We start from the raw sequence: 13,226 nt of genomic DNA, 5'->3' as shown, positions 1-13,226 counted from the left end.
GTCGGGGAGGACGGTGCGGGCGCTGGTCTCTCCAAGGGGGGCGGGTTAAATTTTTACTGTGACCCTCCCCCCCCAACCCCCGGAGGGACGATGGGGGGCCGGGTTGTCGGCCAGGATTTGATCTCGCCACCGCGGCGGGTGAAGTTGATTGCAACGGCGGTGAACTGGTAGCGTAGCGGTTAGCGCTACGCTGCGCTACGAAACCCGGCGACCCCCGGGTTCGAATCCCGCTCACGGCCACCACCAACACCGGTGACGATTATCTGAAGCGGTCCGGGGCCCCCCCCCCCCCAGGTCGACTCGGCCTCAAACGAGTACCTGGTGCGGTGTGTAGTAAACGTCGCTACTGGGGAGACAAAGGCGGCCGGGCGTGGTTGCTGGGCCACCCACCCACCCCTTCGTGTGCCGTGCCGGCCTTGGTCGGTGATACTCGCTAACAGCACTTGGTCTGTTGAGGCTGTACGGGGGCAGGGCGGTGTTTGTTTTCCTGAAATGGGCAAACGCGTAGGTGTTGCGGTGAGGGATTCTAGTTGTTCTGGGACTCATCGGTGCAACCTCTCCCCCACCCCCACCGTGCGTGAGGAAATAGCCAATCACTGCTCGCTGTAGGTTTCTGGTCGCCACGACGACCCGCGACCCCTGCGACCCCCGCGACCCCCGCGACCCCCGACGATGCGAGATGCACGGCGGGTCGCCCCCCCCCCCCCTCCCCGTTTTATTCTTCCGGAAATATTTTTAACCCCCCTCCCTCCCTGCGATGGAATATTCCTGAGTTTTAAAACTCAAATAGTTAAAGTTGAGTAAAAAAAAAAGAAACCTCTTGTGGATTATTGTAAATAAATGTCTGCTATTCGTGAGATTAGCGATTTGCTAAATTTATTTGCGAGTTAATTCACGCAATGGCGAATCCTCTACGATATTTTGTTCACATTAATTGACCAGCATTGTAGGCATTCTACAAAGGTTGGAAAGGCCGGTAGGCGCTTTGACTGCCTTCCGCCGAACAATTGGAACTTGGATTAACTTTATAAATAAACCAGTCTGTCTTCCTGCTACACGCACAGCAAAAGCGAATCACAGAAGGAGGGGGGAATTTTTTTTTTTTAATTGCAAAATTCAATTCACGCACCTCAACGGCTATCGCGAGAAACGGTCGCGCGCCGTGACCTCCCGACACCGCGTGCCGTGACCTCCGACACCGCGTGCCGTGACCTCCGACACCGCGTGCCGTGACCTCCGACACCGCGGCCACCCGCGTGTCGTAGGCCCTCTGCGGCGGCTGCTGCCTTTGTGCCGTCCTGGTTGCGAGTGTCCGTGTCCGTCCGTGTCCGTCCGTCACCGTCCGTCACCGTGAGCCCTGTCCCGTCTATGCGCCCCGGAATGGTTTTGCTCCCTTTGAAATTCACGACCGCCGAAGGTGCACGCGTCGCCCAGGCGGGCGGCAACGCCACAGCACCCGTTAGCAAAGTTGCGTGAGAGGTGGTAGGAGTGTGGTAACGCGTGACGTGAACTAAAGCGAGGTTATTATCGCGAGAGATTGGGGTGGGGGGGAGGAGGAGACGACGACGATGATGGTGACGGTGACGGTGGTGATGATGATGATGATGGGAGGAGGGAATTGCAAAGTGGAGCAGTGCGAGGGAAGAAGCAGAAAGAGAAGTGAGGTGACCTGCAGTGTTGGTGAGTGGGTCTGGGTGGGTGAGATCAGAGAGTGGGTCTGGGTGGGTGAGTGAGTGTGCGTCTGGGTGAGTGAATTAGTGGGTCTGGGTGGGTGAGGTCAGAGAGTGGGTCTGGGTTGGGTGAGTGAGTGTGGGTCTGGGTCAGTGAGTTATTGGGTCTGGGTGGGTGAGGTCAGAGAGTGGGTCTGGGTGGGTGAGTGAGTGTGGGTCTGGATGAGTGAATTAGTGGGTCTGGGTGGGTGAGGTCAGAGAGTGGGTCTGGGTAGGTGAGTGAGTGTGGGCCTGGGTGAGTGAATTAGTGGGTCTGGGTGGGTGAGGTCAGAGAGTGGGTCTGGGTGGGTGAATGAGTGTGGGTCTGGGTCAGTGAATTATTGGGTCTGGGTGGGTGAGGTCAGAGAGTGTGTCTGGGTGGGTGAGTGAGTGGGTCTGGGTGAGTGAATTATTGGGTCTGGGTGGGTGAGGTGAGAGGGTGGGCGAGGTGAGTGGGTCTTGGTAAGTGAGTGGGTGGGTAGGTCTGGGTGGGTGAGTTGGTGAGTGGGTCTGGGTGAGTGAGTGGATCTGGTTGAGTGGGTGGGTGAGTCTGGGTGAGTGGGTGGGTGGGTGGGTCTGGATGAGTGAGTGGATGGATCTGGATGAGTGAGTGGGTGGATGGATGAGTATGTGAGTGAGTGGGTGAGCATGTATGAGTGAGTGGGTGGGTCTGGGTGGTTAGGTGAGTGGGTGGGTGGGTGGGTCTGGATGATTAGGTGAGTGGGTGGGTGGGTATGGATGAGCGAGTGGGTGGGTTTGGGCGAGCAAGTGGGTGGGTGAGTGAGCAACCCAAACAATGGCCTATATATGGAGTAAAACCCACTGTAGACTGCTCATTGAACACTACACTCACTCTCTCTCTTGGCCAGCAAACCCTCGACATTGGCATTTAGCTCCTGAACATTTTGCTGCCCTATGCAAAAATAGAATGGCGAGTGGGCGAGCGAGCGAGTAAAAGTGGTGGTGGCGGTGGTTTCACCGACGAATTTGGCCTCGGTGACGCCTTGAATTGTATTTAGAGCTTAAGTGAGCTATCAGAAGTTGTGGCTGTGTGAAGTGTGGGTGTTGACAGGTGTTTGTGTTGTGGCAGGTTAGCGCGCTGCGCTATGAACCCGGCGACCCGAGGTTGATTCCCGCTCACGGCCAACACCAATGACGATTATCTGAACCGTCCTGGGCCCTCCCCTAGGTCGACTCAGCCTCTAATCAGTACCTGGTGCGGCGTGTAAACACCGCTACTAGGGAGACAAAGGCGGCCGGGCGTGGTGCTGGCCACCCACCCCCTCGTGTGCCAAGCCGGCCATTATAGGTGCTGCTACTAGCTAACAGCACTTGCCCCAACAGTGTTTTAAGGTTATACGGGGTATCTTTGTCTTTGTGTGGTGTGTGTGTGTAGTGTGGGCGTGAGTGTATTAGCAGGTGTGCATAGTGTTTGTGTGGTAAGTGTTGTAGTGTGGATGTGTTTAGTATGGGTGTGTCAACAGGTGTGTGTAGTGTTTGTGTATGCGGTAAGTGGTGTGGGCTTTTACCTGTTGTGTGTATGGTTAGTGGTTGGTGGCATGGTTGTGTCACTGGCAGTGTGTGTGGTTAGCAGTGGTGGTGTGTGGGCAGTGGTAGTGTGTGGTTAGCGGTTAGTGGCGCGGCTTTGTTACCGGCGGTGTGCGTCTGCAGGCATGAACACTTACCGGCCCGGTGGGACGCCCGGCGTCATCGGCTCCCAGGAGGTTTACCGTGACCCCCGCGAGCGCCGCACCAGCCAGAGCAAACCGTGAGTGCTCGCGTAGCACGCACACACACGCGTAGCACGCACACACGTAGCACGCACACACGTAGCACACACACACATAGCCCGCACGCACACACGTAGCACGCACACACGTAGCACGCACACACGTAGCACGCACACACGTAGCACGCACACACGTAGCCCGCACGCACACACGTAGCACGCACACACGTAGCACGCACACACGTAGCACGCACACACATAGCCCGCACGCACACACGTAGCATGTACGCACGCACGCACACACACACACGCACACACGCAGGCAGCTCACATGCAGCAGGCACTCACGCAGGCAGCTCACATGCGCAGCACATGCAACACAATACGTGCACATTACACAGACAAACAGCAGTACATTCAGCACACACAGCAGTACACACAGTACACAACAATATTTTCGGGTACCCAGGGTACGAAACTGGCACACACAGTCGTACGTAAGAACCTCCTGAAACAGTCTTGACAATAGGTGAGGCTTTCCTGGGTCAACAAGGCTGAGGATGATGATTATTATAAAAATTAACAAGCTTGATGATGACAATTATAATTAGTGGAGAGATTTTGATTTAAAGCTTTCGTGACTGCAGTGATTCATAATGAAGGGGAACAATAAAGCAATAAAATATATTGCTTTATATATTTTTGTATTATTGTATTGCTTCCCTTCAACGTGGCTTTACCAAAAGAACCAAGAATATATAGTGGAGAGATGTTAACTACCTCGCCTGGTATTCAGGAGGCCGTGGGTTCGATCCCGACCATGACACCTGTGTATTTAGAGCGCATGTGCTCCCCCCGTGGCCACGTGTTGCCGGGTGGTCCTGTTTTTCCCCCCCACATTGAGAATCGACGTCACACGTTCACAGTATTTGGCTGCTATGCATTTCCCTTCATTGAGCTCTTGTTCGTGATAACCCCGAGGGTCTCTTCTGAAAGAAAAAAAAACGCCACAACAGCAGCTCAGTTGGGGGTGCCCTTAGGCTGTTAAAATAAAATAAAAAAAAATAGTTTAGCTCCGGAACTGTGCCTGTGTGGGGGAAGCGGTCACGTGCAGAGGAGGAGGAGAAATATGTTTGGTTAGCGACGTCTGCAATACCGTCTCGCTTGATGGCGCAAAGCTTGGGGGGGGGGTGGGGGGTGGCGGCATGCCGACCCGGCGGCAGTGAAGTCGGAGGCCCCGCTTATAATCACGGAACCCCGCCGAGGTGATGATGTACAGTAAAACCTTGGGTTGCGAGCATAATTCGTTCCGGAAACGTGTTTGTAATCCAAAGCACTCGCGCGTCAAAGCACAACGGCAGTACAAAGCGCGTGCCTCACGGTACGCTGCTCGTATTGCAAGACCCTCGCTCGTTTATCGAATTAATAGTTTTGCTCGTCTTGCAAACCACTCGCAGACCAAGTTACTCGCGATCCAAGGTGTTACTGTGATTAAAAAATAAAAAAAGAACGGCGGTGATGCTCGTTTGTAACGCGCACGCGTTTCACGGGCGCCGGGGAGCCCAGCTCGGTAATCCGCTCGGTTAAAAGTCAGGCATCAAAAAAGATTTTAAAAAATTTTGTCGAGAAGGCCTCTCAAAGGGCAGGCCAAAGAGTCGAGCGCTGCGAGTGGAGGGGAGGGGGGCCGACAACGGAGAAACGCCGCGATGGCGATCGCGGCGCCTCGCCAACCCCCCGGTGTCGAGAGCAACTCCTGGGTAGAGCTGCCGGCGGGAGAGGGGCAACCGGTCCCTGTAGGCGGTGCAACAGAGGCTTCCGCTCTGGGTTTCCGCCACCCTTCCCCGGCCGCCCCTAGGCTGCGCGTGAGACTGAAACCGCCGTTGGCGTCTGGAGCGCGTGTGAATCCTCCAGTTGGTTAAATAAACCTTTCGGCCGCGCGTGTGTTTTGTTTTTCTTCGTTTCTTTCGCAGAGAGGCGGGCGAGCGCCCGAGCCCGATGCCCGAGAAGCTGCCGTTCCGCGAGCGCCAGCGCCTCTTCTCGCAGGGCCAGGACGTCGCCAACAAGATCAAGACGTCGCGCAAGCTCATGGAGCTCGAGCAGGAGCTGGGGAATAAATAAAGTGGGCGGTGCGGCGTGGCCCAGTCTGCCGCTCGCTCGGTCACTCGGTCGGTCGGTCAATCAATCGGTCGGTCAGTCGGTCAATCAATCGGTCAGTCAAACAATCAGTCGGTCGGTCAATCAATCGGTCGATCGGTCAGTCGATAGCCCGCGTGCCCGCTCGCTGGCCCCTCTGTGTCTCTCTTTGCCTGTCTGCGTCTCGGCCTCTCGCTCGGTCCGTCTGGCCCGCTGGCCGACGGAGAAAAGTGCAACAAACGATCTTATCCGGTGGGGGGAGGGGGGGGGGTCTCTCCACGCTCCCTCCTCGATGAGGCGACACCACCGCCGACGACGACGATGCTGATGATGACGACAACGATGCTGATGATGGGGTCGATTGCTTTTGGTCCGCCGTGAGAGACGCATCCACGTGTGGCCTCGCTGTGCCTGCCCGCCCCCCTCCTCCCATCTGTCTCGCCATCTTTCGGCAGTGGCGGGCGAGGCGTAGCAACGAATCCGGACGTCTCTATCTCTCTCTGTGTCCCTGTCTTCCGGCTGTCCTTCCGTCGCTGGCGGGCAGCACGATAGCGAGCACGTCCCAGGATGTCTGTGTCTCTTGTCGGCGCGTCCCTCTGTCCGGTGGGGAGCGGTTAGCAGCGCTGTGCCACGAAGCCGGCGGCCCGAGTTCACAATTCCCGCTCGCGGCCAACACCGGTGACGATTAAACCTGGCCCAGGCCTAGGCCCTCCCCTGGGGTCGACTCGGCCTCAAGTTAGTACCCGGTGCGTGAAATCATCGCCACTGAGGATACGATGTCGGTCGGGCGTGGTTGCTGGCCCACCCACCCCCCCTTCGTGTGCCGTGCCGGCCTTCGTCAGGTGCTCGCTAGCAGCACTTGCCCCTACAGCCTGCTGTTAAGGATACACCGGGAGTGGTCTTCGTCTCTGTCCATGTGGCCGACTCTCTCCGCACGCTGGCGGCGTGACAGCAAAGCGCACGAATGATCGCGGTATCCCTCCGCCGGGTGTCTCGTACACGTCGCTCGGCTGTCTTTCATCGCTCGGAACCGTATCAGCGATCCGGAAAAGACCTCCACGCGCCCTTGACGGGATACGCAGGTGCGTGCGTGCGTGCGTGCGTGCGTGTCGAGCCAGCACTTTTGAGCCTCAAAAGTTGCACCTGGCCTGGCACAAGCGCCGCGGTGACGTCGCCGCCACTCGGTGGCGAGTGGCGGCTGTTGCTGCTGTTGGCGGTGGCGAGCCCAGCACTGATGATGACGACGACGACGACATTCGTCCCCTGCTACTTCTGTAATATTCCCGCGCGGGTTTAAACACGTCAAAACCTTTGGCAACGCTGAGAGACCCTACCCCCCCCCCATATCCGCGACACCGCACGGATTTTTCCCCAAACTTCCGATTCGTCGTCGGGTCGATCGTGGAAAAAGAAACCAAATCTCTCGATTTTTGTCGTCGCCGTTGTGGTGTTTGTTTTTCGTCGAATTTTTTTTTTTTATCCAGGCCCCCACCCCACCCCCGAGCAATAAGCTGATGTCGAAAGAACGTCGCAGATCTGGGGAACCCACTGGAACCCCCTCTCACCCCCCCCCCCCCCCCTTGCTGTGCGGGTCGCGATCGTCCGTCACGTTGCGTGCGCGTCCGTGGCGACGGGCGGTAGGGCGACGGCCGTTCCCTTCTGCTGGGTTCCGTCTTGCAGAGAGCTTTTTTTTGTTTGTTTGTTTTGTTCAATTCGTTATCGGCGATTCCACGGGGCGACAAAGCCACATTCTGTGGACTCGGGGGGGGAAACCGCCGGCGTGTGCTTGCGTCGGCTGCGGGACGCGCGGGGACCATCCGCGGATAAGGACGGCGACAACGGAAAATTTGCCGGCCGCTTTGTTTCCTCCTCGTGTCAACCGACCCAGGGTGAAAGTGACGTCCGCGTTTGGGGGGAAACGTCATCGCGCGCGAGCCCCGTTGCCACCTCTCCTGGTTGTTAGTCTTGGGGGAAATCTTATCCTTGCCGGAGGTTACATTCAAACTCCCGGCCCGTGTCGGTTGTGGAGTAGCGGTAACAATGATGATGATGATGATGTTGACGGCGATGATGATGATGAAGACGATGGTAATTCTCCACTAGGCGATGGAACGTTATCCCTCGGCTGTTGGGTTTTGCCGCAAGGGGCGGCCACGCCGACCACGGTTGAGCTTCGTCATGGCCCGGTGGAGGGGATCCGCCGGTGTTGTGAACTCGGTTCTTACCGTCTCTCGGTTATTTACTTTGGTTTTTTTTATCTTTAACGGGGACTCAATGGGGAGGGGGTGGGGCCGTGGTCCTCGTGGCCGAGCCAGCGCCGCTGAGTTAGCGGGGTTCGAGGCCAGGCTTCACCGCTACCACCTGCCCTAGAGCGGTGGTTCTCAACCGGGTGGTACACGCGGGGAGAGGGTGTGTGGGGGGTGCCCCCTGGGGGTTACGTTGGGCAATGTCCCCGGCCCGGGGGGGAGGAAGGGGGTATCATGCACGAGAGCACGAGAGTCGTCGGTAAAATAATCACGCGGCGATGAATCTGCCAGTGTAAAAATAACTTAACGATACAATTTGAATCCATGCGGTAACCCAGAACGATGAGAAAAAAAGACCCTTCTCGACTCGGCGATCGTAAGCAACGTGGTTTCCAAGAGCAAAGCGCGCAGAGCGACGGTTAAGATTTGTTTTCAATTCGCTTTACAGTTACTGGCAGCTAGTTTGGATGACCTCACGAAATGGACAATTGGTTACAATATTTGATGTTCATTATTCGTCCTTTTATTTACTCAGAACCACTCAACAAAGGAGGGGGTACAGGAGCCAAACAAGATTGAGAACCACTGACCTAGACCACTATCACCACCAACACCACCATCGTCACTATCATCACCACCAACAACACTTAAGTGGCGGTGACGTTACCACGGCGCTTGCGCCAGGCTAGGTGCACGTTTAGGCCGCGTGAAGTGTCGAAAGCTCCGCTGGCAGGAGGTCGCGGGACAGGCCCAGCAGTTTCCACTATCACCACAACTGCTATCACCACAACCACTATCAACACCATTCTCATCACCACCACCACCACCACCACTCTCATCATCACCATAACCGCTATCACCATAACTGCTATCACCACATCCACCACTCTCATCATCACCACAACCACTATCACAACCACCACTCTCACCATCACCACAACCGCTATCACCATAACCACTATCCATCACCACTCATCACAACCACTATCACCACAACTAGAGCCACCCCAAAATAGCTTTACTTTTCAATGGGTTCTACTTCACAAACTTCACCGTTGCCCACGATCTATCCGCTGCCAGATGAGGACCTGCCACCCCACGGCGTAGCTCCCACCCCCCCCCCCTCCCCCCCCCGCGGCTCGCGCGCGGCCTCCTGCGATGCCAAAACTCGCCACGGCTGAACTCCCGGTAAGACACCTCCCGATTTAGCACGGCCGGCTACGTACCGTGCGAAAGTGCGGACAACGCAACGTGCGTACAACGCGGCGCGTGGACAGCCGGTACCGCGTCCATGGGGGCCGCCCGTGCAATGAGAGCCACGGGAGTTTAACAAAGCGCCCCGCCCGACCCCCTAAGCCCGCCCCGCGGGCTTAGGGGGTCGTGAGACCCAGGGGGAGTTGAACCCCCCCCCCCCCCATGCTCTCGGGAGAGAGGCAAGTACCTGCTGACCCTACTCCCGGGGGGGGGGGGGGCGGTGGGGTAGGGAGCACTGTGACACGAGCCGTGTGTGCGTAGATTGTTGGCACTCTTTATTATGCAAGTGGGACGTGTGACCTTCATGGGAACGGCGCGGGTCAACCGTGCCATTCCGGCGACGCTGGTTTTTGATGCCTATCGCCGCGACCTTACACGGGTCGGCTCTCGACTTTGTCCCGGTTTGGGATTTAACCGACCGTACTTCTTTCTCCAAGTAAAAAAAAGAAACAAGCCAGAACCCATGGCTACGTGATGTTCGCGCGCCGCGACTCACGTCTTAACTCAACGCCCGCGCACGCCCCCTCGTCCAAGAGGTTTGGACCGCGAGCTCGACTGCAAACGCGTCGGCAAACGAAAGCCCGATTTTGCTCGTGAGCGCGGGTTAAACAACAAAAAAAAAGCGGGCGACGCATTCTCCCCTCTCCAGCCGGCGATCGTTCATTTCCACCCCGGCCCGCCCCCCCCCCCGCTCACCTCCGATTAGCACGGCTCGGCCACGCACGGTGCGAACGAGGTTGAACGTACATGCATGCTACGCAGGTAACAGAAAAAAAAATGCTGAACCCCGCCGTACAAATGTTTTGCATTCACGTCTTATATTTTATTTTCACCGCACCCTCGCACACACCGCCCCCGCCCCCCCATTACTCCAGATAAGCGAGAGCCGCCTGTAGCATTATTTTGCGTTTAATTGTTATTGTACTATCGTGGTTGTTACGGTTGAGTCGCACTTAACTGGAGCTGTCGAATAACTGTTTGGGCTCAAATCGGTTCGCACGTTCCTCCGTCTTATCCGGTTTGCTCTGCCCATGCCCCGGGGCCAAGCGACAAGTTGCGTTTCCACAAAGTTGTTGCGTACCCGTCGAGCTGCGTGCCACCAAGTTGCTCTTTCCACAACTCGTTACGGAGCCACGGCAACGTTTTAACCCAGGACGCCACGCGCCGACTCGGCACCGCTTTCAAAACAAATCGACCTTCGGCTCTGTCCCTCTCCGTGTCCACCCCGCCCGCCACTGCCTCCGCCTCCCAGTGTAAAAGTAAAACAATATATTTTCGTCCGTGGCACCGAGAGCGACGCACACCTCCTCCTCCACACGATCAGTTTGCAATGTTGTTGGGGTTCGCATTCAGCCCAGTCAGCCCCTAGGGTGCCCCCCCCATGACCCCTTGCCTTAACATTGAAATCGTATTTCTCAATACAAGCCATCACGCGCGGAATTTTGGTCGGGTCAACAATATCGGGCACTCTGGAATCTATCGCCCCCCCCCCCCAATTTATTACGCTCGCCAAGTGACGAATAATATCGTTGCTTTTCTCTGCCGGTCGGCATTCGCGTATGCACGTATATCTATATCACGTCCGTCGTACGGGTCGCTGGAGAGGGTTGTGTGGGCGGCTCTGTGGTCGGCGGACGGAGCTGTACATAGCACAAAAGACATATCGCGTGCGTGCGTGCGTGCGTGCGCGGCAATTCCCGCGGAAGCTGCGTTCACAAAAACGATTGTGCAGGGGAGACGCCGCGCGTGGTTTTGGTGTGAATGCGGCGCTCCGACCGTGTCATCGTCATCATCGCCGCGTTTAAGTTGTCCTTACCCGCCTAACCCCCACCAACACCTCCCGATGAACACGGGTTGGCTGCGTGATGGCTGCGAAAGAAGTTCTACGCGCGTGCATCATCATCATCGGCGGCGGCGGCAGCGGCAGGAAGCCATTGTCGACCCACTGCCGGATGATGTCCTAGGCCGCAACGGCAACACGTCGAGATCCCCGCGGCGCACCGACGGTCCACCCCGGCCAAGCCGCCTGCTACGCGAACTGGTTTCATATCCCCTTCTCCGCCGTCTCCACCTCAGTGGTTGTTGTGATGGTGGTGGTGGTGGTGACGGTTCGCTGTACCGCACTGTGTACTGTATATATGTATATGAACGAGTGCGGGAAGTGCGCCCCGCTTGTGTCGTCGTTCATCCCCCGGGTGGGGGGGGGGGAGGACAGCGGCGGTCCGCTTGGTTTTTTGCTGCTGTTGCTTTCTCTCGCCGATTAGCTATCGCCCGTGTAAATTCCACGTTGCTATGCCCCCGAGGACCGGCATATCCGTAAAACACTACAAAGCCGCCGATTTTTCGTTTTTTGTTCGTTATTTTGGGCACAACCCTCTATCCAAGATGCCCGCAGTTGCCTTGCCCACACTCGAGTTTGTTGGGGAGTTCCATGCTACCAAGCCGCGGGACCAGTGGATTGTGGCGACTTTGACGTAGGGATCGGGCCCTGGTCCAATTTCCCACGGGGCCCTGCCCAACGTCGTTCTAGCACGGTCGGCTACGTAACGGCGCGAAAGGATTTCGACGTGGATTTTTCCCGCTCGCCCCTCCTGGTTAGCCAAGCGGCTGCGTCCGCCGCTGCGACCGCCCGAACACTGGGGAAGCCACTCCACAGGCTCCCGAATCGGTGGTGTGGCGCGGTTGACCTTCACCCCCCCCCCTCTCTCTGGCGGTCTCGTGATGATACCAAACTGCCCGCGGTGGAGATGGAGCGACGATGAGATGAGATCCCGACGGCTTGGAGAGGCCTCCATCCGGCAGTGGATCGACCATCGCTGATATCGATTCTTAAAACTAAAGTCCCATCTAGTTAAATTAAAACTACAAGGCCCACTGAGCTATATAACTCTTTTTTTTTAGAAGCGACCTTGCACAAATAATAGCTCAACAGAGTGGCTTATCATCATCATCATGTGGAAATTTATAGCAGCCAAATATACTCTAAACACCGAGACATTGATTCTAAATGTGGAGGGAAACGCCGGAGGTTTATCCACGCGACCACGGGGAGAGATACAGGCAAACTCCAAATATACAGTTGGGGTCTGGATTGAACCCACAATCCCCCTGTATACCAGGCGAGGTAGTTAACATCTCCTAGCCACCGTGATGATGATGAGAGAGAGACACGCAGACTCCAAATACACAGCATGCGTTGTTAGGGTCGGGATTGAACCCACGACCTCCTGCACACCAGGCGAGGTAGTTAACATCTCCTAGCCAACGAGCTTAGCGTTGATCATGTGGAGTTAAGTTTCATTCCCGTCCACAGCGAGTCGATGTCTGAACCGGTCTTTGGGTTCATCGCACACTTAATTCGACCAAGCCGCTTTGACCAGCGTGGTGAAGTATGGTCAACCCCCATGACCGACACGGCTTGGAGGAGGCCTCCAATCAGCAGTGGTTTAATTATTATTGTATAATTCCATATTACCGGTGAGTGAGTGGCCTTCACTTTTCGTACAGCGGCGGCCACGCATCACATTTGCAGTTTTGAGTTAATCACATCACGCTAGAGAGTGTCTCTACACTTTTAATCTTTCACACTAAAAATTTAAATAAAAGTTTTATTTGTATTTTGCAACTTTATATATATTTTTTTTCCTTCTTGGGTAAACACTGAAAATAAGATTGAAAAAAAACACATAACGTGTTGGACTTGAAAGGCAGTTACGTGATAAGTTTTTATCTGTAATCATGTTCTGTTGTAATAAAACACAATCCTTGAGTTCTGCTCTGGCCTCTTGTGTCGGATGCGAGAGCCGTTATCCGTCGCGTGCGATCGGTCGCGTGCAATCGGTCTCGTGCAACCGGTCGCGTGCAATCGGTCGCGCAGAGTGGACACTTTTCAACGGCGTGCCACCGTCACGAGACGTGCATGAGCGACTTGTGCACACCACGTGGCACACACGTCACAATCGCAGCGTACACACGTGACGGGGACAAAATGGAGGCAGATCTTACGTGGTACGTCACGCCGCCGGATCGTGCGCGGCACGACGTGCACGCGCAGAATGCGTTCGTGAATTGGGACTTTTTTTTGGGCAGTATCAAAGTATGAAAAAAATATAATAATGTGTTACCCTTTCCGACAATAAACAGGAGTCGTGTTAA

The 13,226-nt window shown here is 56.0% G+C and overlaps 1 protein-coding gene across 6 annotated transcripts in view; it reads left to right on the top strand.

Annotated features, from left to right (window-relative positions):
- Nucleotides 1-12,840, top strand: part of AFDN (afadin, adherens junction formation factor) — a 168,030-nt gene extending 155,190 nt beyond the window's left edge. For all 6 annotated transcript variants that reach the window (XM_076053262.1, XM_076053260.1, XM_076053258.1 and 3 more), the window contains 2 exons: nucleotides 3,381-3,477; nucleotides 5,409-12,840. In XM_076053262.1, coding sequence (XP_075909377.1) covers nucleotides 3,381-3,477; nucleotides 5,409-5,556 — 245 coding nt within the window. In that variant the 3' untranslated portion in view covers nucleotides 5,557-12,840. The remainder of the gene's footprint in view (nucleotides 1-3,380; nucleotides 3,478-5,408) is intronic.
- Nucleotides 12,841-13,226: the final 386 nt, after the last annotated feature.

The sequence above is a fragment of the Petromyzon marinus genome, chromosome 60 (assembly GCF_048934315.1).
Source record: "Petromyzon marinus isolate PM22_M1 ecotype Great Lakes invasive population chromosome 60, UKy_Petmar_22M1.pri1.0, whole genome shotgun sequence".
Lineage (NCBI taxonomy): Eukaryota > Metazoa > Chordata > Hyperoartia > Petromyzontiformes > Petromyzontidae > Petromyzon > Petromyzon marinus.
Note: the sequence above shows the minus strand (reverse complement) of the source record. Positions and strands in the feature narration are given on the sequence as shown.